Consider the following 23608-nt stretch of genomic DNA (forward strand, 5'->3'; position numbering starts at 1 on the left):
TTTGACTAGCCCATGCGACGTTCGAGCTGCTCTACACGTGCTCGAAAGCTGCGTACAATCTCACGTATCCTCTTAATCTTATCAAACTCCAATTCGAGTTCGTCAATATTTTGCAAGATGGCTCGAAAGCGAGCAATCTCGTTGTCCGCCATTTGTATGGCATTTCCCGATCGATCGTATTGCGCTTGGGTCGCTATCTCGGTCGCTTGATTCAGCTGGGCAAACCTGTCAGTCAGCCACTACCTTTCCCCCAAGATGACCCACCCATATCAACACACCTGTTCCAGTCGCTGAGAAATGGCTTGCATGACACGATCAAAGTGTCTCGACAATAGCTGGAGGCTTCCCGGATCTAGTAGTAGCCTGCCCTGACTGCTGGCTTGCGAGCCGGCGGGACTTCGTGACTGGGCATGAGCGAGCTGTTGGTGTTGGCGCAGAGTCGCGACATCTTGCGCCGAGAGGCCCAGGCGATTGTCGGCGATGGAAGAGGGTGTCGCTGTCTGCGGCGGAGAGCGAGGCTGAGAGGAAGATGAAGGCATCGGTCGGCGGCCAGCGCCATGTCAGTCTACTTATGTCTCGCGGGTTGCATCATCGCCGGGCGGATTAATTTTGGACGACGACGGCGGCGCGGCGAGGGTGGTAAGATTGATTATATTAGCATTGGGTATCTGGGACTGACTTGGATCCCATTGTGCCTGGCGAGGTAGCACAGACGGTTCGGTGTTCCAAGCACACTCCCGGCCAGAAGTTACAGACACAGCTTCAAGAGGTGTCACCGAATCCGCCTCGATCTCCGTCTTTGCGACTTTTGCCGCGCGCTATTCTGGCGCGTACAGTCGGCCTAACGACTTCGCTCTGCTTTCTGATCACACACAACAATTCGCCTGCAAAGCGATGGCTGCACAGGTGGGTATCGCTTTCCTGCACGTGCTGTGGGCAATGTAAAAAGCAGGGTACAGGTACCGGGGAGCTTGTTAAGCTTCGGTGCAGGGAATGTAGGTTCATCATCCGCTGCCGAACTGTCAAGGTCGAATCGATGGCGCCGGCAATGAGACGAAACATGGTTACCTGCTCGGGGGGAAGAGCCTAGAGGTCGGTGCTACCATGTTTGACATGTGTTGGAAACGTCTGATGGAGGAAGAAATGCTTGGAAAGCGAGTCTCAGCGATCAGACGGACGATTGAAAGTTGATCTGTTGCTCTGCTCGACTGTGTTCATGTCGAGTGGAGCTGTATTCGGTGCAAGAGCTGCTAGTCTCCCTGTATATGGATGAGATGCGGTCGTGACGATGTTGGAGCTTTCACCGGCTGTTCGCGTCTGGAGAATAACGGGTGTTGAGCCAGCATCATCATGCCCTTTTGTAAAGAGCATGAGATGAGCCAGCATCTTCGGGGCTATTTCCTGCCTTCTACCATCATGACATGATACCCCTCAGAAGTCTTGCACTCTCCCCAGACTGGCTTCGCAGTGGTCGACTGCGCCAGCTCAAAGGCCGCCTCCGCAAACTCTGGGAGAACATCTCCTCTGGTCTTCCAACCGAGAGCTCCGCCTACACTCTGTCAGTTCATACGCCTCGCATGTGTTAAAGGGCCGGTCGCTCATAACGGTAGCCGAGTCTTRCTCTTACCTGTGCGAGCCTTGTCTTCACTGAACTCTCTCGCTACAGCATCAAACGCGACCCCTTCATTGAGTTTTGCCACTGCCAATTCTTTCTTTGCGTGCTTTTCGCAGAGAATGTGTCGAACCTACCTCCCATGTCAGACGTGGAAGTCTCGAGGGTTGGAACAGTGTTCTAACGTTGATGGTTTGTGCGGCCTTCACTTTACCAGCACCTCCAGCATCCTTGGCTTTGCCTTTATCGGCTCCCTTGCCTTTTGGTGCCATGATTTGAACGTGGTGGAAGGTGTTTGTAGGAGATGGGAAGGARGTGTTACGCGCTTCGAAAGCCGACTGGCGATTAGTAACCTCGACTTTTCTTCCCAATCCAGCGCTCGTGTAACAATACATTGCCATCACCCTTGTCAAAACATCATTCGCGCATGATGGACTCGGCGAGGATTCCTGGCGTTCCGCCCTCGATGTTCTACATTCCCAAATTCATATCTGATGAGGAGGCGACAGCCATTCAGGACAAGGTCGAAGTTATTCAACCCAGCATTCATCAAAGTAAACTGACCTGGTATAGATTCCACGAAACAGATGGGTCACATTAACTAACCGTCGTCTGCAAGCCATTCCCTCAAGACTGACGGCATCGAATACTCTGCTGGCATCTCCACTACCTGACTGGCTCTCCAAGCCAGTGGTGGCTCGGATCGAGAAACTTGGCATGTTTGCATCGGCTCCTCATGGAATCAACCACTGTCTCGTCAACGAATATCTGCCCGGTCAAGGGATCATGCCGCATGAAGGTAAGTGGGAGTCAACAGACCAGATGTCAACGCTAACTGTTCTTCAGACGGTGCGGCGTACTTTCCAGCAGTAGCAACCGTCAGTTTGGGCGGGTCTGTCGTCCTGGATGTCACTGAAAAGGAAACCGAGTGCGATGCTGGCGATCCGAACAGGAAGCCTCGACATTGGCGTATATTGCAGGAGCCCAACTCTCTACTTGTTACAACGGAGTCTGCTTACATCAATACCCTCCATGGCATTGCAGATGTGACAGAAGATCACAATCTGAACGCCAACAATGTCGCCAACTGGGAATTGTTGGRAGATGCATCGACCTTTGAACAGCAACAAGGCAAGAACCAACGCACGTCACGAATCAGTCTCACCTACAGAGACGTCAAAAAGGTCTCCGCTATTGGCAACAAGCTCTTTGGGAAACGAGCGTGATTGCATATCATCATGGATGCTATCTGCTTCTAGACAAGCTCCAATCAATCACTGGCCGCCATCCGAAGAGATCACACTGCTCTTACATCCTAAGGTCCAGACTATTTTCCTGATCTCTCTGCGAAGCGCTGCTTCGCAAAGTCCCAGTTGACGACCGACCAGAATGCCTTGATGTAATCKGGGCGCTTGTTCTGGTACTTGAGGTAGTATCTACCAAGAAAAAAAAGGTCAGCGTTTCGTGTTGGAAATCAGCAATCAAAGGCTTCATGAAAAGTCCAATGACCACCATGCTAAGGTCTGACTTACGCATGCTCCCACACATCAAGGGCAATGATCGGGAATCCCTTGGCGCCCGCAACGCTCTCACCCATCAACGGGCTGTCCTGGTTGGCAGTAGTGACGATCTTGAGAGTGCCAGACTGGTCAACAAGCCAAGCCCAACCGGAACCAAAGACAGTGGTGGCAGCCTTCTCGAAAGCAGCCTTGAATTCATCAATCGAGCCAAAGTCCTTCTTAATGGCTTCTTCCAATTCGCCGTCCAGCTTGGTGCCGGTCTTCAAGTTCTTCCAGWAGAAAGAGTGGTTGGAGTGTCCTCCGGAGTTGTTGCGAACGCCAGTCTTCTTCTCAGCTGGGACTTGGTCTAGTTTGGTGACAATGTCATCCACAGACAACGACGACAGCTCGTGGTCCTTCAAGAGGTTGTTGAGGTTGTTGACATAGGTCTGGTGATGTTTGGAGTGATGGATCTCCATCGTCTCCTTGTCAAAGTATGGCTCGAGAGCATCATAGCTGTAGCCGAGCTGAGGAAGAGAGAAAGCCATGGCGGTGGTGTTTTGGTTGGAAGAAGTAGAAGCAGCTAAACTACAGCCACGCAGGTAGATGTCAGCCAATGCATGGTTCTCAGACCACGTGCCACGACACACTAGCAGGTAGGTTACTCACCTGTGCTGAATAGACTCAAGTCGTGACTGTGCGGTATTCATCCAATCTGACAGTATGCCTAGAGTGAATGTGAAGTTGGAGAGTTGCATTGTGAGAATAAGCGGGGTGGACCATCAAGGTGAAAGACGTCAGGCTGAGGGGATATGAGCGAGTTTCCGATAAGTGTCCGGGGAGCTTCTAGCTAGGCAGTATCTCCAATGGCATGAACTTCGAGCTGTTTCGGGGAGTTTTGATCTCGCTGCTGTGTTCTCAGAGGTGTTCCAGAAGTGGGATGAGATTGATCACTGAAGCTGGACGTCCCGGGAGATAAATGAAAGATAAAAGAGAGGCTAATAGGTCATGGGAGAGGCCCAGAAGACAGAAGTGGAACGAAAACTTGATCAAATGTCAGCATGGCAGATTCGATGTTGTCACGACAGCGTCGGGTCATATTAATGAGCGGCCCGAAGGGACAGGGTCGGGTTGATGAAGCTTGCCAAAGCTTCCAATCTATCAAGGATCTCGCTGCAGACATGGCATCAAGAGCCAAGTCTCGTTGAGAAAGTGGTACATCGATCTCACTTGGAATATGCCATGGGAAGGAGTTGAAAATGTAATCAATGTCATCTGAAGAATTCTAGTCCGGCACAAGCATCACTGAACAAACACCTTTGCGCACACGGCTGCACTGTAACAAAACATGATGAAGGCCGTCATCATCCCACCATCGCAGAGCTCCTCGCTCGCTTTTCAAAACACCATAAACGCCCCATCAAGTCATGATTCGAAAGTCGACACCACTCAAGCAGACGATAAGCTTGGGTACTGGACTTCGCCACCTGCAGAAGCAGCGGCGGCAGCAGCCTCTTGCTTGTTTGCCTCGTTGAGGGCACCGCGGAGCTTCTCGGCAACCATCTTGGCAGTCTCGTTGGCCCTCATGTCGGTGTCCATGTCGACATTTGCGCTGGCCCCCTCATGGGCCTGACCTTCGCCTTCGACATCTTGACTGTCGTAATCACCAACCTTGAGTCGCTCACCAACCCATTTCCGGAGAGCCTCGATCAAGCGGATGTTCTCAACCCATTCTTCTTGCCGCTTGTCGTCAACTTCAGACGTCGCGGCTGGGGTAGACGCAGAATCGGAGCCACCGTCTTCGCCACGAAGAGCTGGGTCAATACTACTGTTACCCTTGCTCTTGGGACGCTGAGCATCGGACTGCTTCGGCGTACGGCTGCCGTCATCTTCTGCTTCAGCCATCTCGGTGTCTTGCTGAGGTGCCTGTCGCTGGAGTCGGCCGCCACTGTAGCGGCGACCCTCCAAGTCGAAGCCCGAAGTAAGACCAGAAGCCGGCGCAGAAGTGGTGGTTGGGTAGTTGGAGCCAATGTCAGACATGCCCGTAACAGCAGGCAGACTGGGGTACATGTTGTGTCCACTGCCGCTACCAAAACTGGCCCTGCTGTGGCTGCTCATGGGTGAGTGGCCTGCGCTTGTATACGACGATACGGAAGATGGGGTGAGCGCTGGGGTGTCAAGCGCAGAGGCAGAGGATGTGGCGTTGTGCATGCTCGAGCCAGTGCTCAAGGCGCCAATGCCCATACCACCGCTGCTGAGGTGGTTCTGGAAATTGGGTGGGCTGTGACTTGAACGGTACTGACCGCCGTGGCCTATTCCGAACTCGCCGGCGAAATGGGTGTGCAACCCGGGCTGCTGAATGCCTGCAGCAGCTGCGTGGCTGCCACTCTCGTAGCCCTTGCTGGTTTCGTAGACGGTGGCCTGGAGCTGCTCGAGGAAGCGGTCGATGTCCTGAAGGTCGTTCTTGGTACGCGCGTTGGGGAGGGGGAGCGAGTAACCTTGGGTGGCAACGCCGCCTTGGCCTCCACCTCCGCCTCCCATGCTGCCTCCGTGGTTGAAGGATTCGAGCAGCGAGGCAGCAGYGAAATTGCCTCCTCCCCCTCCAGTGTAGCCGCTGTTGTTGTATCCGGTATTGTAGCCGGCGCCGGACTGGACGGGAAGAGGGAGGGCGTTGCCTTGGAGTCTGTGACCAACGTCGTAATAGCTGCTGGGGTCGATGGCGCGTCGCTTGATGTCGCCAAGAAAGTCATTAAGCGCCTCGATGGCGCGTCGACGGGTGTCCATGCTTTGTATGTCTGCCATTGCGGAGTTGTTCGGGTAGCTGACCGATCCGTAGCCAGCGTACTGGCCGTTGCCCGCAGGCTGCGGGTGAAAGCCTCCATTGGCACCATTGACCATGCCAGCTTGGTATGGATATGGGTTGTTCATGCCATTATCTTGTGCACCGCCATAGTAGGAGGCTGGTTGATTGTATTAGCGAGGTGCATACTTTGGCCGTAAATTGAAGAGGCTTACGCTTGCCGTTCTGTTGTCCAATGCTCGAAGCGCGACCATTCTGTCCTTGATGTGGCGAGTTCATCAATACGCTGTCGTCCGCGTGTGTCTTGACATGCTTCTTGAGATCCTGAGGCCGCTTGAAAGCCTTGCCGCAGAAGTCACACTTATGCGGCTTGAGCGGGACGTGGACGCGAATGTGGGAGGTGATGTGATCGCGCTTGACGGTGGTTGTGCGACATGCACCCCATTGGCATGTGAGGTTGAGGTTGTTGGTGCTCTTACGCCCAACATGGCGTTCGCACACGTGGTCCTGCAGCAATACTGTCAGAACGGTACCATTTGAAGGATATATGCGCGGGCGTCGTTACTCACATAAAGCGCTTCGGGGTTCTCGCATCGTTCGCCGCAGCCTTGCCACTGGCAGGTCAGGTTGTCGATGGTCGAGGTGGACGTCGTCTGAGGTGCCTGAACGGGCGGCGACGCGGCGGCCTGAGCTGCTTGTTGCGTCGCTGCCTGCACGGCCTGTGCGACTGTCTGAACTCCCTCCATTCGAAGAAGAAGATGGGTGCTTGGCAGCGGATTGAAAGGGCTGTCTTGGCGGATTGTTCGTAGTGATGGTAGATCAAGCGTAAGCCGTCAACAAAAAGCGCGCGAGACAACCGGAGTTGCCGAATTGGAAGGTTCGATGTAAAATTTGACGCAGGAGGTACGGAATCCGTCTGTCGGTACAGATATTCTTAATCAAAAACGTCCAAAAGGTCCTCAGCAGTAGAGGTGTGAGAGGACAATGGGGGTAGGCGACAAGAGCAAAAGAGCCAAAAACTTGGCAGAGCTGTTAGAGCGGGGGAAACACTCTTATGTCGCAAGGGCCGGGCAGGAAAGGGAAAAGGCACTGCTACTCGCTGTTCCGCTCCATGCTGCTTGGCGTCGTTTATAGCGGCTTGGCCTCGTTGACCTTCCACTTGGATCATCGCGGTGAGGAGATAACATTGCAGCGCCGCCCACCTGCAAGCGGAGAACGAGACGTATCGAGTGCGCTATCCTCCGTATGCGAAGGAGAGTCTTTCCTTTAATGCCCACACAGGAGAGTGGGAGAGTGAACGTGGGCACAATAATTGAACAAGCAGATCGCTTCTGACGACCGGGCGTTCCCGCTTCTCATGACATTCATTCGCGCTCATCAACTTCGCTCTTTCCCCAAACCGCTCGTTCCTTCCTGCTTGTAATTTGACGGAATTTGAAGACAAACTTGAACCTCTCAAACGCTCTCAGGCTGCCCTCGGACGGCAAACGAAGCAGACAAAGCCCTCAAAAGCAAGGCTCGACGTCAGCACGGACCCTGCGAGCCAAGAAAATATGGCACAACAGTCTGCCCTAGCCGATACGCCACCTTGCACCATCCCTCGGAACCAGCGCACTTGGCGGTCTCGCCTGCTTCGTACCCCATCTCTGTGCTCTTGGCCTTGGACCTTGCCAAGTTGAGGCTGGGCACGAGATCGCTTGGAATAGACGAAACGCGCGTCAGCCCAGCACATCCTTGCCCCAATTTCCTATGGGCAAGTCTCGGCGCAGCGTAGTAACGACAGATTGAGTGCAAAGCCCAGCACGTGGGCGTTATGGTTGCCTTGCACATGTGCACTCTTCTGAGCCACCTTGGCTTTTACCACCTGCGAAGCTCCCGCGGAGTGGAATTGTCCAGCGGTTAGCGTCACGAGCAGGAATGTGAGAGCGGAACGGCGGCCCCAGGCTGTCAGCATGACCAAGCCCAGTTGCGTGGACATCGGCTCCTACGGATGAACGCCGCGCTTTGCAATCAATGCAGGCTGGCGGAGATTGTCAATGTATAGGAGATTCTCGGCATATCGCTTTGCGGAGGGATATGGCGTGCTTGTGCTACTTGGGGACGCCGCGCCGAGACACTCGCACATACGTACGAGGTCACCACCGTCACAAGGTCTTGGCTGGATTTCTGGACGTACGACCGGGCATGGCATGCCAAGCGTCAAGCAGAAGCAGGGCCAATGTATGCTTGCTAACATGATGAAAATAATAATACAGACCCGATCACCTCGAAGATAGTTCCTGATTGAGTAGCTCCCAACAACAGGTTGCATTCACCTGTAGCAAGTCTCAGGCTGACTGATCTGCTACAACCCGGACTTTCAGTGTTCGCAGCGTCTTGACGCATCGGAGTAGAACATAACGTCTAGAGCTATGGCTTGGCGTGTTCCTAGCCAATACAACTGTGCCATGGGAAGAACATTGATCTGTTCACTAGTCATTCTACTACGATGCGTCAGGAGTCAGGAGACTACACTGACTTGGAAAGATCCGTTCATCAAACCGCCAGCACTGCCGGGCTTCGCGAAATCTCCCGGAAAGCTCGATGCCGGGTCAGATCTTGCGTGCTGCCGTATCGGAATCACAGCTCGTCAGAGGACAGCGACCGGAYCTCCTCGCTTCCCGTCAGTTTTGAGCACCATAACTGTCTCCCGGGCATATCCAAATCCCATACCATTTATATGGGTGTAGTCCAGTTGTGCGAAGACGCTGTATGCCTTGAAATGGTATGCAGGAACCCTAGATCTACCGTTGACGGCTTCAGGAATGTGAAATGATGCGTTGGGCGTGTGGCTGCTGCTCTTCGTTTTTGAGCACATCACATCTTATGCCCAAATACGGCGCTGTGTGAGGAAATGACGGCCTCCTTATGGCATCCAAATTAAAAAATGGCGAGGTATAATCCATTTCGCTCGCGAATCACCTGCGCGAAAGACGTTGCATGGTGAAATGGGAGCTATGCTTACCCCAACCCTGACCCTAAGAACGATCACATATCGTCAACTCTATGCTCACCCTTCATTAACGATCGATCGAGGAGCAGGCAGATTTACCAACAGGGACAGGATATATTCGCAGGCTCTCGAGGTGCTAGTACGTCCCATGCCTTCGAAGGGCCAGCAGACATTCAGACCATCATATCGCAACAGGGGCGAGCCATGGGCTACAGACGAACATCATTCGATCATTCGAACATTCTGCAACGCACATCCTAGTTGCAAACATCCGAAACCCAGCTTCACGTCCCCTTCTCACAAAGGAAAAAGAGAGGAATTATCTTACTGGCATTCGCCGTGCTTCCGCATCCGGTAAGTTGTGACAAAGAGATTTGTTTTCCTTTGAGACTCCAAGTGCAAGACATAACGATGCTCCCTCGTCTGTCAACCAAATACTGGTAATTCTGTCTGGTTTCATTATCAAGAAGAGAAAGAATCATCCCTTTCCAACATGGCAAAATCACCCACCACCCGTCGCGGCGCACCCAGAAAGCCGCCCATCAACATGAGACTCCGCAACATGAAGACCGGCCCGGCTCCAAGAAAACTCTCAAAAGAACCTACCTCGACTGCTTCACGGGCCTCAGGATTCGCTATAGGCCCAGATAGTCCCTATCCGACTTCCGAATATAGTGCTTTTGTCAGTCCTGCGCTGCCGCCTCCCAGTTCTGCATACACGATTCGTAATGATCGATACAACGCCATGGCAAGTGCCCAGTTGCAGCACGAGTTGAATGCGACACTGCCGATGAGTTCTTACCCCATAACTCCAGCAGAACTGATTCACCCGGCCAGAGTTGAGAATTCCTCTAATCCGACTACACAGGCATCGAATCTCGTACAAGTTCGCTCGATGCAACTTCCCACAGTGGGCGACAATGCCACTGACCCTATCGATCTGGACGATCCTTCGCGTCTATACATTCCATCCTCAAAATCTCGCGGGATTCGAGACGGCTTTTTCTCTCCCAGTAAAGAACCCACTCGTGGACCTCGCGAGAATTCACTTCCAAAAGGCAGTACTCCCGCTACCAAAGACAGATCTTCCAAAGTCCAGCCCAGACGTCCTACAAGAGTCGACAAAGCCGATGATGTTCCTGAAGAAGAGCCAATAATTGACGTCCGCGGCATCCGTCCTCAAAAAGCAGGCGGTGGTGCTCGCCCTCCTACACGCCATGGTCCGAGAGGCAATGCCACTACTCCTGCCATCAAGGACTCATATCCTGGTCCTTTCAAACAACTGTCAGGGTATGGGGACAACATCCGTCGTGAATCGAATGCGAGGCGACCAAGTACCAATGCTGCTACAACGGGACCTACAGCTTCAGGTACTCCGAGAGGAGGAACACGCACCACTCAATCACCTTCTCGATCCAGGTCCAAGTCTGTTTCGCGTGGAGTGGACGAGGAGGAAATCCCAGAAGGTGGCCTTGATATGGATTTGGATGATGACTACGTATATGATAGTAATCTTGGAAAGTCACCAAGCGAGGAGTCCAGAGCTTCCGATGCTAGACACCAACGTCTCATGGAAGCCTTTAATCAAGCTACGACAGCATTGGAATTGCAAAAGCAGGAGAATTCTGCGGCGTTGCAAGTGGCGCAGATTGAGATGAATYAGGCCGAGGAGCAGCGTCTGGAACTGGAGGATCGTGTAGCGGTTTTGCAGCAGCAGCTTGAAGATGTTACAACTCAAGCTCAAGCTCAAGTTGATGGAACGGAAGAACGTGGAAGTGGCTCCCTTGGCCAAGCTGAGACTACCCGGAACATGGATAATGATATGATCCAGGAACTGGTCGAGAATGAAGCGCGACTCCAGAGCCAAGTCGCCGGGTTGCGAGCAGAGCTGGAAGAAATATACTCCGGTTCAGGGGAGCAGCAGCAAAACGCGGAGGCGCTGGGGAACGGTCGTGATGCTGGGTTCGAAGCCAAGGCAAATCGACTCGATGCACTCTATGACCTCCTCCGTAACTTCCGGGATATGGAAGCTAGAATTGGTGACCAACACGAACTTAAAGCGAGAAACACATACCTTGAAGCCGTCGTTCGTAAGGCCAAGGCTCATATCAACGGTACCGGAGACGACAACGGCGACGTTGACAATCAAGAAGGAGATGTCATGACGGCTGAGGCTAATGCCAGGTCCCGGAAGGAGAGTGGAGGTCGCTCAACTGCGGGACCCGGCGACAGTGCAAAAGACCTGCAGGAACTCGAGACTGAAAAGAATGAACTGCTGTATGAAATCGATGACTTGGATGGCGAAGTTAAAACGCTCCGTGCGAGGAATGATCTCTTAGAATCAATCGTCAAGAAATCCAAAGACGATTCCGATGCGGTCGCGGAACAACTGAAACGAGCCAATGACAGATTCGGAGAGACCTACAACGACCTCCTAACGAGCAGAGCGGAAAACAGAGAACTCCAACAGAAGCTGGCGGAGGCTAACAAAAGTCCTACTGCCGGTGGTAAACGGGCGGGGGCCCTCCAGGAGGTTTCTTCGCTGCTTCAAAAGGCGCGTGCGGAGGCTAGCAAGAGTCCTACTGCCGGTGGTAAACGGGCGGAGGCCCTCCAGGAGGTTTCTTCGCTGCTTCAAAAGGCGCTTGCGGAGATGGTTGCAGGTCAAGAGCAGCTTGATGAGGAGGTCGCGGAACTACAGCGTAAGGAAGGCGATGACGGAAAAGCACCTGATGGCCCGCCTAAAGCTAAGCGTGCTCGACGATCGACCCCTTCGGATGACGATGAGGAAGAAGAAGAGCAACAGACGCGCTTCCGGAGAGAGTATGAGGCTGCTAAGCCAGACGATCCTAGAGGAGGCGTGGTAGTCATCGATCGAGGTGAGGCCGCCAGAGGTGCCCGCACAGCCGAGAGAAGAGCTCTGAACGAGACCAAAAATGCGAGGAAGCGGAAATCCTTCGCTTGAGTGACTGGTATTGGCAGTGGGCGGCTAATTTGTGAGCTCTTTCTGTAGTGAATGAATGAAACTTTGATTGATTTACATGAGGCAGTCGCTCGTGAATGTTCTCTCTGTTGGTGATGTTCTTGCTGTCTGTGTACGAATGGCTGGGACATGCGTGTTTGTAAGCACTGCAGTGCTTGGTTTACTTGTTCAACTCTTCAGCACGCTTCTTGAGCTCTTCCTTGCTGGCAGGCTCTCCCAAGTTCTCAGCCATCTGGGGACCCAAGTTGGCCTTGTGATCGTTGATTGAAGCGACGTTGCCATCCTGCTTCTTCGCATCGGCGGCCTCTTTGCCTTGCTGCAGGCTGGCTTTGATAGCTGGCTGACGTCAGTGCTCGTGCATTTGGAGCTTCTATTTGATCCGTGTACCCTGATCGTTGTCACCTGGAATGATCGGCATGTTGCTCTCTTTTTGATGGAGTATCCTTGGAGGAGGACTGATACCGACGGATAACAGGCTGCTGGAGAGTCTGGCGATTACCGATCGTGTGGAGTCTGAGAATCTTCAAGCAAAGATCACCGTGTTGAGTGTTGGAGCGAGCACGAGGAAGATGAATCCAAGTTCTTGCCTTTGATGTTTCGAAGAGGAAGTATATTATTCTATATCGTCAGTCTTGTTCCTTGGAAGTTGGGACGATGACAGCTCAGCTCCACCACGAGCTGGAGCCTTGAGGCGGGGCATCGGGCCAGCCCTATGACCCTGGTCGGATGGGCGCGAGTTGCGAGACAGCRTCGCGGCGGGTGGGCGACGGGACGCCCATCGAGTGGCGCCAGCGCCAGCGCCAGGTTTCCATGTTTGAGATGCATGTCCCGTAGCATGTGGCAGATGTGAGACGAAACGGCACGCAGCGGATGCCGTCCACGTTGAACGGCGCACGCCCATTCGGCAGCCCTGGACTTTGACTGGGCGCTTGCAAATGATGAGCAACAAATCTAGCCTCGTAAGCGCAACGACAACATTCGTCCCGTGGGCGGCATGACGGTACCGTCGACGTCGGGGAGATGCACCTCGCACATGCACATGCACAACAGCCCTACGCAGCCGCAGACCCAATCTTTGAAGAGTGCGTGTCTCCTGAATCCGCGTGGTGTTTGGTCGGAGTTGTTGTCGTCGTCGTCGTCGTCGTTGTTGTTGTTGTACTCCGTAGATGACTCCTTCGCGTCTTTTGACATCCATCGTCCGCTTCGTCTCGTTTCACTCCACTTCATCCCAAACCCACCGCACAGGTCATTGGCAGGCCTTGAAACCACGCCGTCCACCGTAACTTATCCATCGCCTGGGTAGCAAACACCACGTCTTCCCGTCAGCAGCATCCATCCATCTATCCATAATCCTCGGTCTCATCCTTGGCTGCCAACAGGACAAGCTCATTGTCATCGTATCCGCATCTGCCTGCCGGTCTGCACCCCACCGGCCCCATCAATACCACACCACACCTTTGGGTAGGTAGCGAATAGCTCCACCTCTGGCTGTGCCGCCTTCCAGGTCTCCACTTTCCCTCCCACGCGCCAGCTGGCTGTCAAAGAGGAGCACGGCGCCCTCTTGACAGCCGCTGCACCGTTCTGCCCACCGTGGCCGACCCCAGCTCCTCCTCCCTCGCCGCCGCCGAAGCAGATCGCGTCGTCATGTCCTCCCCGGCGCCGCTGCTGCGCCCGCCCATTCCCGGAGCGGGACGACAACAATCTGGCAGTAGAGTCCCGCGACTCGGCCTGGCAATCCCGTCATCACCGAGCCAGCGGCCCGTCAACAGTGCGGCTGCGCCGCCAATGTCAGACAACTCGAACATRCCTCCACTCACGATCCCCACACGACAAGCACCGCCGAAACTGAGTCTGGCAACGCCCATGGGCACTTCTCACACCCCACAAGAGGGTCAGGCCAGACGGAGAGGGCCGCCTCTACAAATCTCCGCACCAGGACTATCTGCAGGCACGGGTAGCAGTGGAGACTCTGCACACAGTAGAACGAATAGCTTTGGGAATACAACTCAGAATGGGTCAGTCTCCACGACATCCTCTTACTCTGCTTTGAACTTTGTTGAGATGTTGCGCAGCGACAAGGACCCCGGCTCTGCTACAGGTTCCATGTATAGCTCCAGCTCGGCACACTCAATAGGCATGGAGCGGGGAGACAGCATGCAGGGCGGACTGCCGGATCTGGAGAAGTTGAGTTTGGAAAAGGGCCGACCGTTGGATGTCGAAGATCTTGATGATTCGGGATGGAAGGCAGCAAAGAAGGAGGGCCGCATAGTGGAGCTGGGGAGTCTCGGTGAAGGAGCCGGTGGAGCAGTAACAAGATGCGTGCTGAAGGGCGGCAAGACAGTATTCGCTTTGAAAGTGAGTTCTGCTGTTGTATCCACTCACACGGTGCATGCTAATCACACTGCTAGATCATCACTACAGATCCCAATCCGGATGTCAAGAAACAGATTGTGCGTGAGCTTTCGTTCAACAAGTCGTGTGCGTCCGCACATATTTGCCAATATTATGGCGCTTTCATGGACGATACCGCTGGCACGATTGGGATTAGTATGGAATTTTGCGAGGGCGGCTCATTGGACAGCGTCTACCGTGAAGTGAAGAAACTCGGTGGCAGAACGGGCGAAAAGGTGCTTGGAAAGGTCGCAGAGGGTGTGCTAAATGGACTGACATATCTCCACGGTCACCGGATCATCCATCGAGACATTAAACCGTCCAATATTCTTCTGACGCGAAAGGGAGAAGTGAAGCTTTGTGACTTTGGTGTGAGCGGCGAGTTCGGTACCAAAGGTGACGCAAATACATTCATTGGAACCAGCTATTACATGGCGCCCGAGCGGATTACTGGACAGAGCTATACAATTACCAGTGACGTTTGKAGTCTGGGTGTCACATTATTGGAGGTCGCACAGCATCGCTTCCCTTTCCCGGCCGACGGCACGGATATGCAACCTCGAGCTGGCCTCATTGATCTCCTCACATACATTGTTCGACAACCGATACCCAAGCTCAAGGACGAGCCCGAAAGCGACCTGACGTGGAGCGATAATTTCAAGTATTTCATTGATTGCTGGTGAGTCTTGATGTCTGGATTGACGTTGTTGCTACATATATGTACTGACGAAATGGGAACAGTCTTGAGAAAGATGCCCTCCGACGAGCCACTCCCTGGCATATTACGAAACACCCTTGGATGGTTGAGATGAAGACCAAACGGGTCGATATGGTACGATTTCTCAAAACTGTTTGGGACTGGACGGATTGATGGACGCCAATTTTTGTCCTTTTTGGCATGATTGAAGGGCCTTCCTCGCTCGACATCACTCATTTTGGGATTGGAAATGTGAATGAGTGATGGTGGGACAACATTTTTTAACGTGGCGATGAATCGGAACCGGATCGAATGATGCACATTGGCAATGTACAAGCGAGCGAAGCGTATTGATACAGGGAAAATCCATTCAGACATTGCGATGCCGCAGATACGTGTCTTTTCCTTGTCAACCGGTTGGTGACTGCCAGGCAGGGATTAAAAACATGAAGGGTTACTTTTGGCTACAGCCACCTGCACGCCCGCAACCGGGCAGCCATGGCTTCTTGAACGAGATCGCTCTTGCGTCGCTGCTATATCTCCAATATCCAGGTACATCATATCGTCACTTCCTCAAGATGTTCGTACTTACCCAGCAACATCCAAGCACCACCTTCCTCACCCATCCCACAGAACCTTCTTACCTCCAGCAAGTGATCCTCCACCATCCTCCTCTCAACAACACAACCATCAGATCTTACATTTCCATCACAGATCAATCAGCGAACATACCCATTTCCATCCCCAAACATCAACATCCCCAGCATCAAAACAGTCTCACTGAGGCTCATCATCCGATATGGATATGCATCAACATGGCACCGGTCTCAACAGAGYCAATCGGTACCACGGATTCGGACGGCTGGCACTCGTCGTCTTGACGGTTCTTTGCGTTGCGAACTTGCCGCTGAGCGCTGCCGAGGAGACTGGATTGGACGGCTTACTGGATCCTGTCTTCAATGAGAGTAACAAGGAAGTAGCGGCGACGTTCGACTGGGACGATCTTGTTCCTGGACCGGATTTGAATTACACGGCTTGCTACGGTGGATTCCAGTGTGCCAGATTGGAGCTGCCCATGGACCACTTGAATCAGTCGGTCAAGGACAACATCAGTCTTGCTGTGATCAGACAGCCTGCCGCAAACAATACCAACGTCACCTCGCCAAGGTACGGCGGCGCAATTCTGTACAACCCCGGTGGCCCAGGAGAATCTGGTATCAGATACATCTCGTCGACTCCAACCGGCGAGGAAATGAGCAGGATTGCAGATACGCAGGACAACGATCTCGGATTATATTTTGACATCATCTCCTTTGACCCAAGAGGAGTTGGACACAGCAGACCCCAGATGAATTGCCCGGATTACGACCCAAAGTTCAATGAGTCCAAAGACACCCTTCAGAACTTGTGGCAAGATGCAAAGGAGCAGGGCGAAAAGTGCTCTTTGCCTCCGTCCGATGGCCAGGCAGATATCAAGAGGTACGTCATGGCTGGTACATTGCGTGTTTCAAACTTTGTCGGCTGGCTCTCCAATACTCGAAACACAAGCTAACATTACTGATCTCCGCTTCAGCTATATGACTTCACATTGCGTGGCTCAGGATGTGATGGCGTTGGTGGAGGCTCACGGGCGGTGGCGTGAGCAGCAAGGCTTACAGCTGTTGGCCAAAGATGGTAAACACGGTATCGAAAAGGCCCCCGGGGAATCCTGGAAGTATCGCCCCGGTCTGGAAAAGCTGCAGTTCTGGGGCGTCTCCTATGGAACCTTTCTGGGGGCAACCTTTGCCACAATGTATCCAAACAAGACGGAACGAATGATTGCAGATGGGGTCGTGGACGCGGATGATTACATCGAAGGTCTGGACTACCATCGGCTTGACGACACCGAGAAGGCCATGGACCAGTTCTATTCAGATTGCGCGCGAGTGGGCCTCAAGAACCAGGAAAATTCAGTCGGGTGCGCCCTCGCGAACCGAACCGGCACAAGCACTGCAGAGGGCGTCAAAGCCAGGGTGCAGAATATTTTGTCCAGCGCTAAACGTGAGTTCTGTTGAGAACCATCGACATGGTTGATGTGCTGACAGATATATGCTGCTTCCAGGTATGGTTACGCGCGAGAAACTTGACGAGATTGATGCAACGATATACGACGCGCTGTAAGTTGGTGGAGCGAGCAGTACTCAAGGGCATACTGATGGCAGAATAGTCACAACTCGATCGACGAATTTCCATCGCTCGCTAGCTTTCTGGCCGTTGTTGAAAATGCGTTGACTTGTAAGGAGAAGGGAAACGACTTATGTCAGCTCTTACCGAGCAAGTCAGAGGGTGTCAGTACCACGTGGACATCAGCCGATGGTCTCGTCCACGCGAATAACGTACCGGCAATGGGAATTACATGCACCGACGGCAATGATCGAAGCGGAGTGAGCGAGGCTGACTTTGAGGAACATCTCAAGCATCTCGAGGACCAATCGTCTTACTTTGGGCGAACGCTCATAAACAACATCAACATTTGCACGGGCTACAGCATCCGTCCACGATATCGTTTCACTGGCCCGTGGGAAGGCAACACCAGCCATCCTATCCTGTAAGTCGCATCGTTACATTTTGGCCACGGACTGACCGCTGAATTCACGCTTTACAGGTTTGTCGGAAACACTGCTGACCCGACCACTCCTTTGAGGAACGCCATCAAGATGGCCAAGGGATTCAAGGGCGCCGTGGTATTGACTCAGAACTCCACTGGACATGGCCTCAAGACCACAACCAGTAATTGCACCGAGAATCACATTCGGAGTTACTTCCAACACGGCACATTGCCGTCTCCTGGCGAGATCTGCGAGGCCAGCGAACATCCTTTCGATAGATCATTGCAACAATGGCCAAGTTTTGGCATGCGACCTATTGGTCGCTGAAGATCACTTGTTGAAGCGAGGTGCTCTGCGCACCCTGGGGCTGTGGGCCTTGCTCGATATACACTTTTCCCTGCGAAGCACTGTTTTGGATGGAATGTGYCGCGAGGAGCGTGAGGAGGATAGAGAGCATGAGGAGGACAGAGAGCATGAAGACGACCTGAGAACGATGTTTGAGATCGAGCGGCCTGTTTGAAGTTTACATCATTCCCTAGAAGGACAAGGTACATAACTGGTACAAGAAGTGACCAAGTTTGCAGTTGGCATTTCATCTCTATCATTGAGCTGTCTCAGCACTGCCACCTGCGACAGCTTTGCCTCCACCTCGCCCTTTGCCACCTCTCCCTCGACCACCTCTGGGTCTGGGTTTCTTCGCCGCCTTTGCAGGACCGGCCGCAGCTCTCTGCTCGGCTTCTTGCACCCTCGCGCTCTCGGCCTCCCACCACATTTGAAACTCCTGCTCAGCTTGAATTTCTTGTAGATCCCTCTTCGCAGCGGCTTCCTTGATGAGGTCTTTCTCTGCCAGCTGATGAGCCACAATCTCGGACATGCTCAATCCCAATACCTGTTCTGGAGGAGGTTGATGGCGGATCGAATGTGGGATTGGCTTGCTATTGGAGAATTGAGAAATGCCCGAAGATGTTGCTGGTTTGCTCTCGGAGACGGTGCGTGAGCCCGGACCAGTCATTGTCTTCGCTGGAGGTGGTGCCGGGGACTTTGGGTTTGAGACTGTCTGCCTCATTGTAAGATGCGGGGTGCTTGCTGATCTGGTTTTGGCTGCTGCAGCGGCGGCGGATACCTCGCTTTCAAGGACATCTTTAAGCCCAGGTTTCTTCTGCGCTGAGACGGTCTGCCATGAGAATGAAGGCGATGCTGATTGTGCTACAGTTGCCTTGGGACTCGTGCTGGCGGATTGTTGGAGATGCTGCATGCGCTTTCGATCTTTCTGTGACATTTGTGAGAGCTTGGGTGCGGGAAGGCTGAACGGTGCTGGGATGTCCGAAAGCGAGCTGTTGGCTGCGGCCAGGCCTTGAGTAAGAGATGATTCTCGGCCGGAGGCAGTCTGCGCCATGATGTCCCTGAGTCCGGACGAGCGTGCTGCCAGTGGCGTAAGTGTCCATGGCTTGCCAGAATTTGGAGTCTTTCCGGCAATCTCAGGAGATCGTGGAGTCCTCGGKGTAGCACTGGGAGTCGACGACTGAGCAGCCAGTCTTGGGGAGGTCAGAACCTTCCCGCGCGAGCTGTACCATGTATCTTCAATCGGTGTCGAAGACAGAGGATCCTGACCTCGAGGGCTCGTCATCGGTCTGATGCTTGGTGACTCTCGTGGTGAAGCATTGGGGTCTAGCTCCTCGTCCATGTCGAACATCATGTCTTTTGTAGATGCCTTGGCCCGCAGCAACTGTCTGTCCGCATCAGTTTTCACAATGTTCGACGAACGACGGCGTGATTTCTGCTGCATCGGTGACGTAGAAAAGTCATCTCCTAGCGAACCTGGTGCGACGATGGCCATGTCGCTGAACTTCGTCCGCAATACGACCGAGTCGATCTTGGCTTGTCTGTTGCGGTCGATCACAGAAGCGAGCTCTGGGTGACGCTCATGCAGTAGCATCTCCGCACGACCGCTTTTCGCAAATGGCATACAAGCCAGCTGGTTGGCACGCACGACTTCGTCAAGCTCTTCCAGCAGGTCTTCGTCCAACTCGTTCAGAAAGTGACCTTGTAGCATAGCTTCCAGATTGAGGCAGAGGTATTCCAGTCCCGCATCTTTGAACTCGGCCACCGAACTTGGCGATATCGCGTTCAGTAAGCTGCAGACGTTGCGAGCGTTCACAAATCGTCCAGCAATTGATTGGCAGATCTGGGAGAGACGATCGAGCATGAGCTCGTTTGCAGCGGCCAATACATCAATGACAGTCTCCAAGAAGTCATCAACATCAACGACACTGACCACATCGTCGAATAGCTCAGCACCAGTGTCGCAGTACAGGTGGCGAAGTACAAGCTTGAATGTCTTCGAGCTGATGTGCTTGAGATCGACAACAATGTTCTCCGCAGTGTCCCGGCCAGCAAGCCATCGACCTCCTGCGCGACCCAAGAACATGCCTTCGAAGAACGGACAGCGTGCACATACCAAGGCACTGTGCATCTTGATCTGGTCATCTTCCAGCTGTGCAATGATATCGCCGTCATAGAAGAAAGCTGGATCGTCGAAAGCAACGTGCAAGTCCACGTTGAGAGAAGGTCGTGGCTCAACCATCTGGCGTACGGCTGGTTCCAGCTTGGCCAACTCCAACTTGGAAGCAATCTTCATAAGCTCTGTGCGGACCTGACGATAGCTGTATGCGACTTTAGGGGCGCTGCGTGTGAAATTCCAGAAGTCGACGATGGAGTCAGTGTAGAAGTACAACGCCTATGAGTGGGTCAGTAATGCCCGAACGGCTGACAAAGGAAGCATTTTTGCGAGATGTAGACAATAAGACTTACCAAGTCGAGGATCGTAAGGATATCGATCCCTGTGAATGTCACAACCAGGCGCCGCTCTCCATCGAGCTCCGATTGTGCCAGATCCGGAATCGTAAAGGTACTAGTCGGACACAGATCGCGCAGACCGCGCCGAAGCACACGACTTCTGCCAGCTAAGACGAAGCGATGCACAGGAATCCTGATGTCGCAAGTTGTCGTGGCCAAGAAAGCATCGTGCTTATCTCCTGATGCAGCATAATTGTTGTCAAACAACCTTGCGAGTTCAGCATCAATGTCTGCATTTCCGAGAATGGCCTTCTTCAATCTTGCGAGCTCGCTTGGCTTCTGCGAACTCTGCCAGAATCGAGGTCGTGAGTCGTCCTCGTCTTCTTCAGCGCGACCGCTAAGCAGGCGCCCGAGAGACAGTAGGGGAAACATGTCTTTCCACATTGTCGGGTCCTCTACCACAATTTGTGTCTTCATGACATCGCAATCCTGTCTGACGGCTGCATAAGCGCCATGACCTGAAGATCTAACAGCTAGCACCCGAGTAAGACCAGGGATACGGGAGAATTTGTAGTCTTTTGGCTTGTACTCTGCAGCGGATCCAGCAGAAGCGTCGTTGATCTTTGCACGCTTCGTACGTTTCCAGACGCTGCCTTCTTCCGTTGTCAAAATAATGCTGCCATCAATGTCGAGACCAACATCTCGAGCGGCCATGTTACTCTTCTTAGGAGACCAGATGACCTGAGGCGTTGTTATCGCACTTCTGATCTTCGCTGGATTGGTAGTGGAAGCACTTGACTGATTCTCAGGCCGTTGGCTGATGGAAAGCGTGTAGATTTCACCACGAGTCGACAAGGCACAAATACTGTCTCCTTGTGCTGTGATTTTGCTGATCTTGTTCGGAGCAGTGTCGTAAGTCGTGACGAGGAAGCTCTGCTTCAAGAAGTAGTTGCTGAATCCCTCAAGAGGGAACTGCACTCTGGCATAGCCGTAGTTTGCAAATATCCACACGTCGTGATTCTCCAGGAGAGCCACCGTAGCCCGTTCAATAGCGGTCACTGCTGCGATCGGCGCAGCGAACAAGGACGCTGCAACTCTCCGCGGCGTGACCTGAATGTCTAAGGATCGCGCATCGGAGTCGACGATTCCAAGCTGACCGTCATTCTTTCCCATGACATATAAGCCAGTAGATGTGTGCGCAACGGAATGAACCCGCGAAGCAGCAATGCCTATTACAGTCTCGCGCTTGAGTGGTCCAAAGATCTGGCGCGGTACCATACTGATAGGATCCTCATCGGTATTCATCTTTGGAAGGCCGTATCCCAACTGACCGTAACCATTGTTGCCCCAAGAATGGACCTCTCCATGGTCTGTCAAGGCAAGCGAATGATTCTGACCCAGAGCAACGCTCGCTACACGCTTCCCTGCAAGAGATCCGCCTTCCACACAACTGTAGTGGAAGCGGGTGCGTTCATCTCCTGTTCCTAACCGACCACCCTTTCCGTGCCCGCACATGTACAGGTTCGACTCCGGATCGGTGGTTAGAACTGCAGAGTGCAGTTTCGACATGTGTACATCTTGGATTATGATGGGCCGAGAGCGAACGATCCAGGGGATGTCTTGAACCCACAGAGACGATACATCTGTGGTTTTGGTCGGGTAGGATAAATCGTGGGCGGACCACTTCCCTTGCTCTCGCTCTAGATGTTCTTCGTAGAATCGCTTGATGAGATGTTCGGGTCGTCGAATGTTCACACGCTCGGGGAACTGCCGATCATCCTGATCACCCAAGCCCAGGTTATTGTTGTTGTTGCTTCCAAAAGAGTACACTTGATCACTGTTGAGCTCTAGGAAACGAATACGGGAGGCTGGCTGTTCGAGGTCGCCACTGTCCCCAACAGCACGATCATCATCGCTTCCGATCGATCCAGATCTAGATCGACCACCAGCATCCGGTCTGAGCGTCCGGTCTTTGATCGTCGCAGCGTAAAGATCGAGTGGGCCAAGGCCCTCCTTGTCCTTGACTGGAAGAAGTCAGCTTCCGACTCCAGAAGCGAACAAGTAGCAATGCATAAGACCGCCTTGAGAGAAAGCGTCGCAAGAGGAAATACTTGACAGCATAGCATAGTGAAATTGCAAATACATACCTTTCACAAGCTGGTTCACAGAGCCAGTTGCCCGCACTGCGTCCCGCTCCAGAATAACCCTAGCAATAGTGATATTGCCAAAGTAGAATGCGCGATGCAGCGCAGTCCACGAGTTCTCCAAATCCTGAACATAGAGATCCGTATATGGATGCTCGATCAAAGCAGTCGCAAACCCCACAGCATTCTCCGACGTAGACGAAGCAACATGGTGTAAAAGGGTCATGCCCAGAGCATCCCTCGAATTCATCTCAGCTTTCGATACAACGAATCCCGCATGGTTATTCGGCCTGCGATTCCTCATCGATGGGGAGCTTCCAAAAGTGCCTGGACTACCTGAGACTCCTCCCCCAAAGCTTCCAATATGATGCGCCGGCCCTCCTCCTCCGCCAGCTCTTGATGCGTGAGGCCGACCATTGTTGGCCGCGGTCTCCAACAGCTGCCGAAAGGTGTCGACATCGTCTTCATAGAAGGCTTTCCACAGATGGCTGCTCATGAGCTGCAGCGGTTGACACCGAGGACTCTCTGTCTCCCGGTGACTCCGACAACTACACCTCGCTGTGATCGCGATGGATCACGGCGTGTTTAAAGGTGCGTGGCGAAGTGGGATGACTCCCGGGAGTGGAGGGAAACGCGAAGGGAGGGGTTTGCGATTTCTTTGTCTCAGATGGAATCGCGGGAGTGAGGTCGGCGTGTCGGCGGGGTTGTCGGTGGTGTAGGGGTTGGTAATCGCGAGGAATGGATCGTCGTGGTCTTTGTCTCGCGCGTTTGGAAGTGGCGTTTCGCTTAGTGGCGTCCGAGGTTGATGAATGCGACTGCGACTGTTGGAGGGTTGTAATTTATACACACTTTGCAGACTTTCTGCTCGGAGGTGACGGATGAAGGAAGGTCAGCTGGGAAAGATTGCTCAAAGGCTTCGTGTCGGTTCCAGAGATGGGGATGATTTGGCACAAGTGGGATGCGATCCAATGATTGCCCCGCATGCGTGCATGGTGCGAGAACGATGACTTGCAGCGGCTTCATGGATGACAACCAATAGCGTAAACATGTGCTTCAATACGAGACTGTCCGTCTTTTACAACGAAGCTGCCAACAAGGAATGATGATGA

General features: G+C 53.2%; 10 protein-coding genes; 4 read left to right on the top strand and 6 right to left on the bottom strand.

The window, feature by feature from the left end:
* Positions 1–5: 5 nt before the first annotated feature.
* RCC_01447 (uncharacterized protein) lies at positions 6–539 on the bottom strand (the record flags this gene model as incomplete). XM_023766725.1 has 2 exons in its annotated part: positions 6–215; positions 279–539. The coding sequence occupies 2 exons, from the start codon at positions 537–539 to the stop codon at positions 6–8; spliced, it is 471 nt and encodes a 156-aa protein (XP_023622493.1).
* An 855-nt stretch (positions 540–1394) lies between these two features.
* On the bottom strand, positions 1395–1884 carry RCC_01448 (related to peptidyl-prolyl cis-trans isomerase nima-interacting 4; the record flags this gene model as incomplete). XM_023766726.1 has 3 exons in its annotated part: positions 1395–1549; positions 1628–1745; positions 1798–1884. The coding sequence occupies 3 exons, from the start codon at positions 1882–1884 to the stop codon at positions 1395–1397; spliced, it is 360 nt and encodes a 119-aa protein (XP_023622494.1).
* A 194-nt stretch (positions 1885–2078) lies between these two features.
* On the top strand, positions 2079–2838 carry RCC_01449 (uncharacterized protein; the record flags this gene model as incomplete). XM_023766727.1 has 3 exons in its annotated part: positions 2079–2166; positions 2232–2411; positions 2459–2838. The coding sequence occupies 3 exons, from the start codon at positions 2079–2081 to the stop codon at positions 2836–2838; spliced, it is 648 nt and encodes a 215-aa protein (XP_023622495.1).
* Positions 2839–2939: 101 nt separating this feature from the next.
* RCC_01450 (probable Superoxide dismutase [Mn]) lies at positions 2940–3869 on the bottom strand (the record flags this gene model as incomplete). XM_023766728.1 has 3 exons in its annotated part: positions 2940–3048; positions 3145–3699; positions 3781–3869. The coding sequence occupies 3 exons, from the start codon at positions 3867–3869 to the stop codon at positions 2940–2942; spliced, it is 753 nt and encodes a 250-aa protein (XP_023622496.1).
* A 691-nt stretch (positions 3870–4560) lies between these two features.
* Positions 4561–6657, bottom strand: RCC_01451 (related to pH-response transcription factor pacC/RIM101; the record flags this gene model as incomplete). XM_023766729.1 has 3 exons in its annotated part: positions 4561–6071; positions 6127–6418; positions 6481–6657. The coding sequence occupies 3 exons, from the start codon at positions 6655–6657 to the stop codon at positions 4561–4563; spliced, it is 1980 nt and encodes a 659-aa protein (XP_023622497.1).
* Positions 6658–9396: 2739 nt separating this feature from the next.
* On the top strand, positions 9397–11865 carry RCC_01452 (uncharacterized protein; the record flags this gene model as incomplete). The annotated part of the gene is made up of 1 exon (XM_023766730.1): positions 9397–11865. The coding sequence occupies one exon, from the start codon at positions 9397–9399 to the stop codon at positions 11863–11865; it is 2469 nt and encodes an 822-aa protein (XP_023622498.1).
* Positions 11866–12043: 178 nt separating this feature from the next.
* Positions 12044–12301, bottom strand: RCC_01453 (uncharacterized protein; the record flags this gene model as incomplete). XM_023766731.1 has 2 exons in its annotated part: positions 12044–12219; positions 12271–12301. 2 exons carry the CDS (start codon positions 12299–12301, stop codon positions 12044–12046), a joined length of 207 nt encoding a protein of 68 aa, XP_023622499.1.
* Positions 12302–13527: 1226 nt separating this feature from the next.
* RCC_12106 (probable MAP kinase kinase MKK2/SSP33) lies at positions 13528–15145 on the top strand (the record flags this gene model as incomplete). XM_023766732.1 has 4 exons in its annotated part: positions 13528–13898; positions 13956–14238; positions 14292–14953; positions 15016–15145. 4 exons carry the CDS (start codon positions 13528–13530, stop codon positions 15143–15145), a joined length of 1446 nt encoding a protein of 481 aa, XP_023622500.1.
* Positions 15146–15770: 625 nt separating this feature from the next.
* On the top strand, positions 15771–17886 carry RCC_01455 (uncharacterized protein; the record flags this gene model as incomplete). XM_023766733.1 has 5 exons in its annotated part: positions 15771–16450; positions 16545–17011; positions 17073–17127; positions 17178–17558; positions 17616–17886. The coding sequence occupies 5 exons, from the start codon at positions 15771–15773 to the stop codon at positions 17884–17886; spliced, it is 1854 nt and encodes a 617-aa protein (XP_023622501.1).
* Positions 17887–18160: 274 nt separating this feature from the next.
* Positions 18161–22995, bottom strand: RCC_01456 (related to myosin-like protein; the record flags this gene model as incomplete). XM_023766734.1 has 3 exons in its annotated part: positions 18161–20296; positions 20371–22379; positions 22503–22995. 3 exons carry the CDS (start codon positions 22993–22995, stop codon positions 18161–18163), a joined length of 4638 nt encoding a protein of 1545 aa, XP_023622502.1.
* Between the last annotated feature and the right edge of the window lie 613 nt (positions 22996–23608).

This window comes from Ramularia collo-cygni (genome assembly GCF_900074925.1).
Source record: "Ramularia collo-cygni strain URUG2 genome assembly, contig: RCC_scaffold01, whole genome shotgun sequence".
NCBI lineage: Eukaryota > Fungi > Ascomycota > Dothideomycetes > Mycosphaerellales > Mycosphaerellaceae > Ramularia > Ramularia collo-cygni.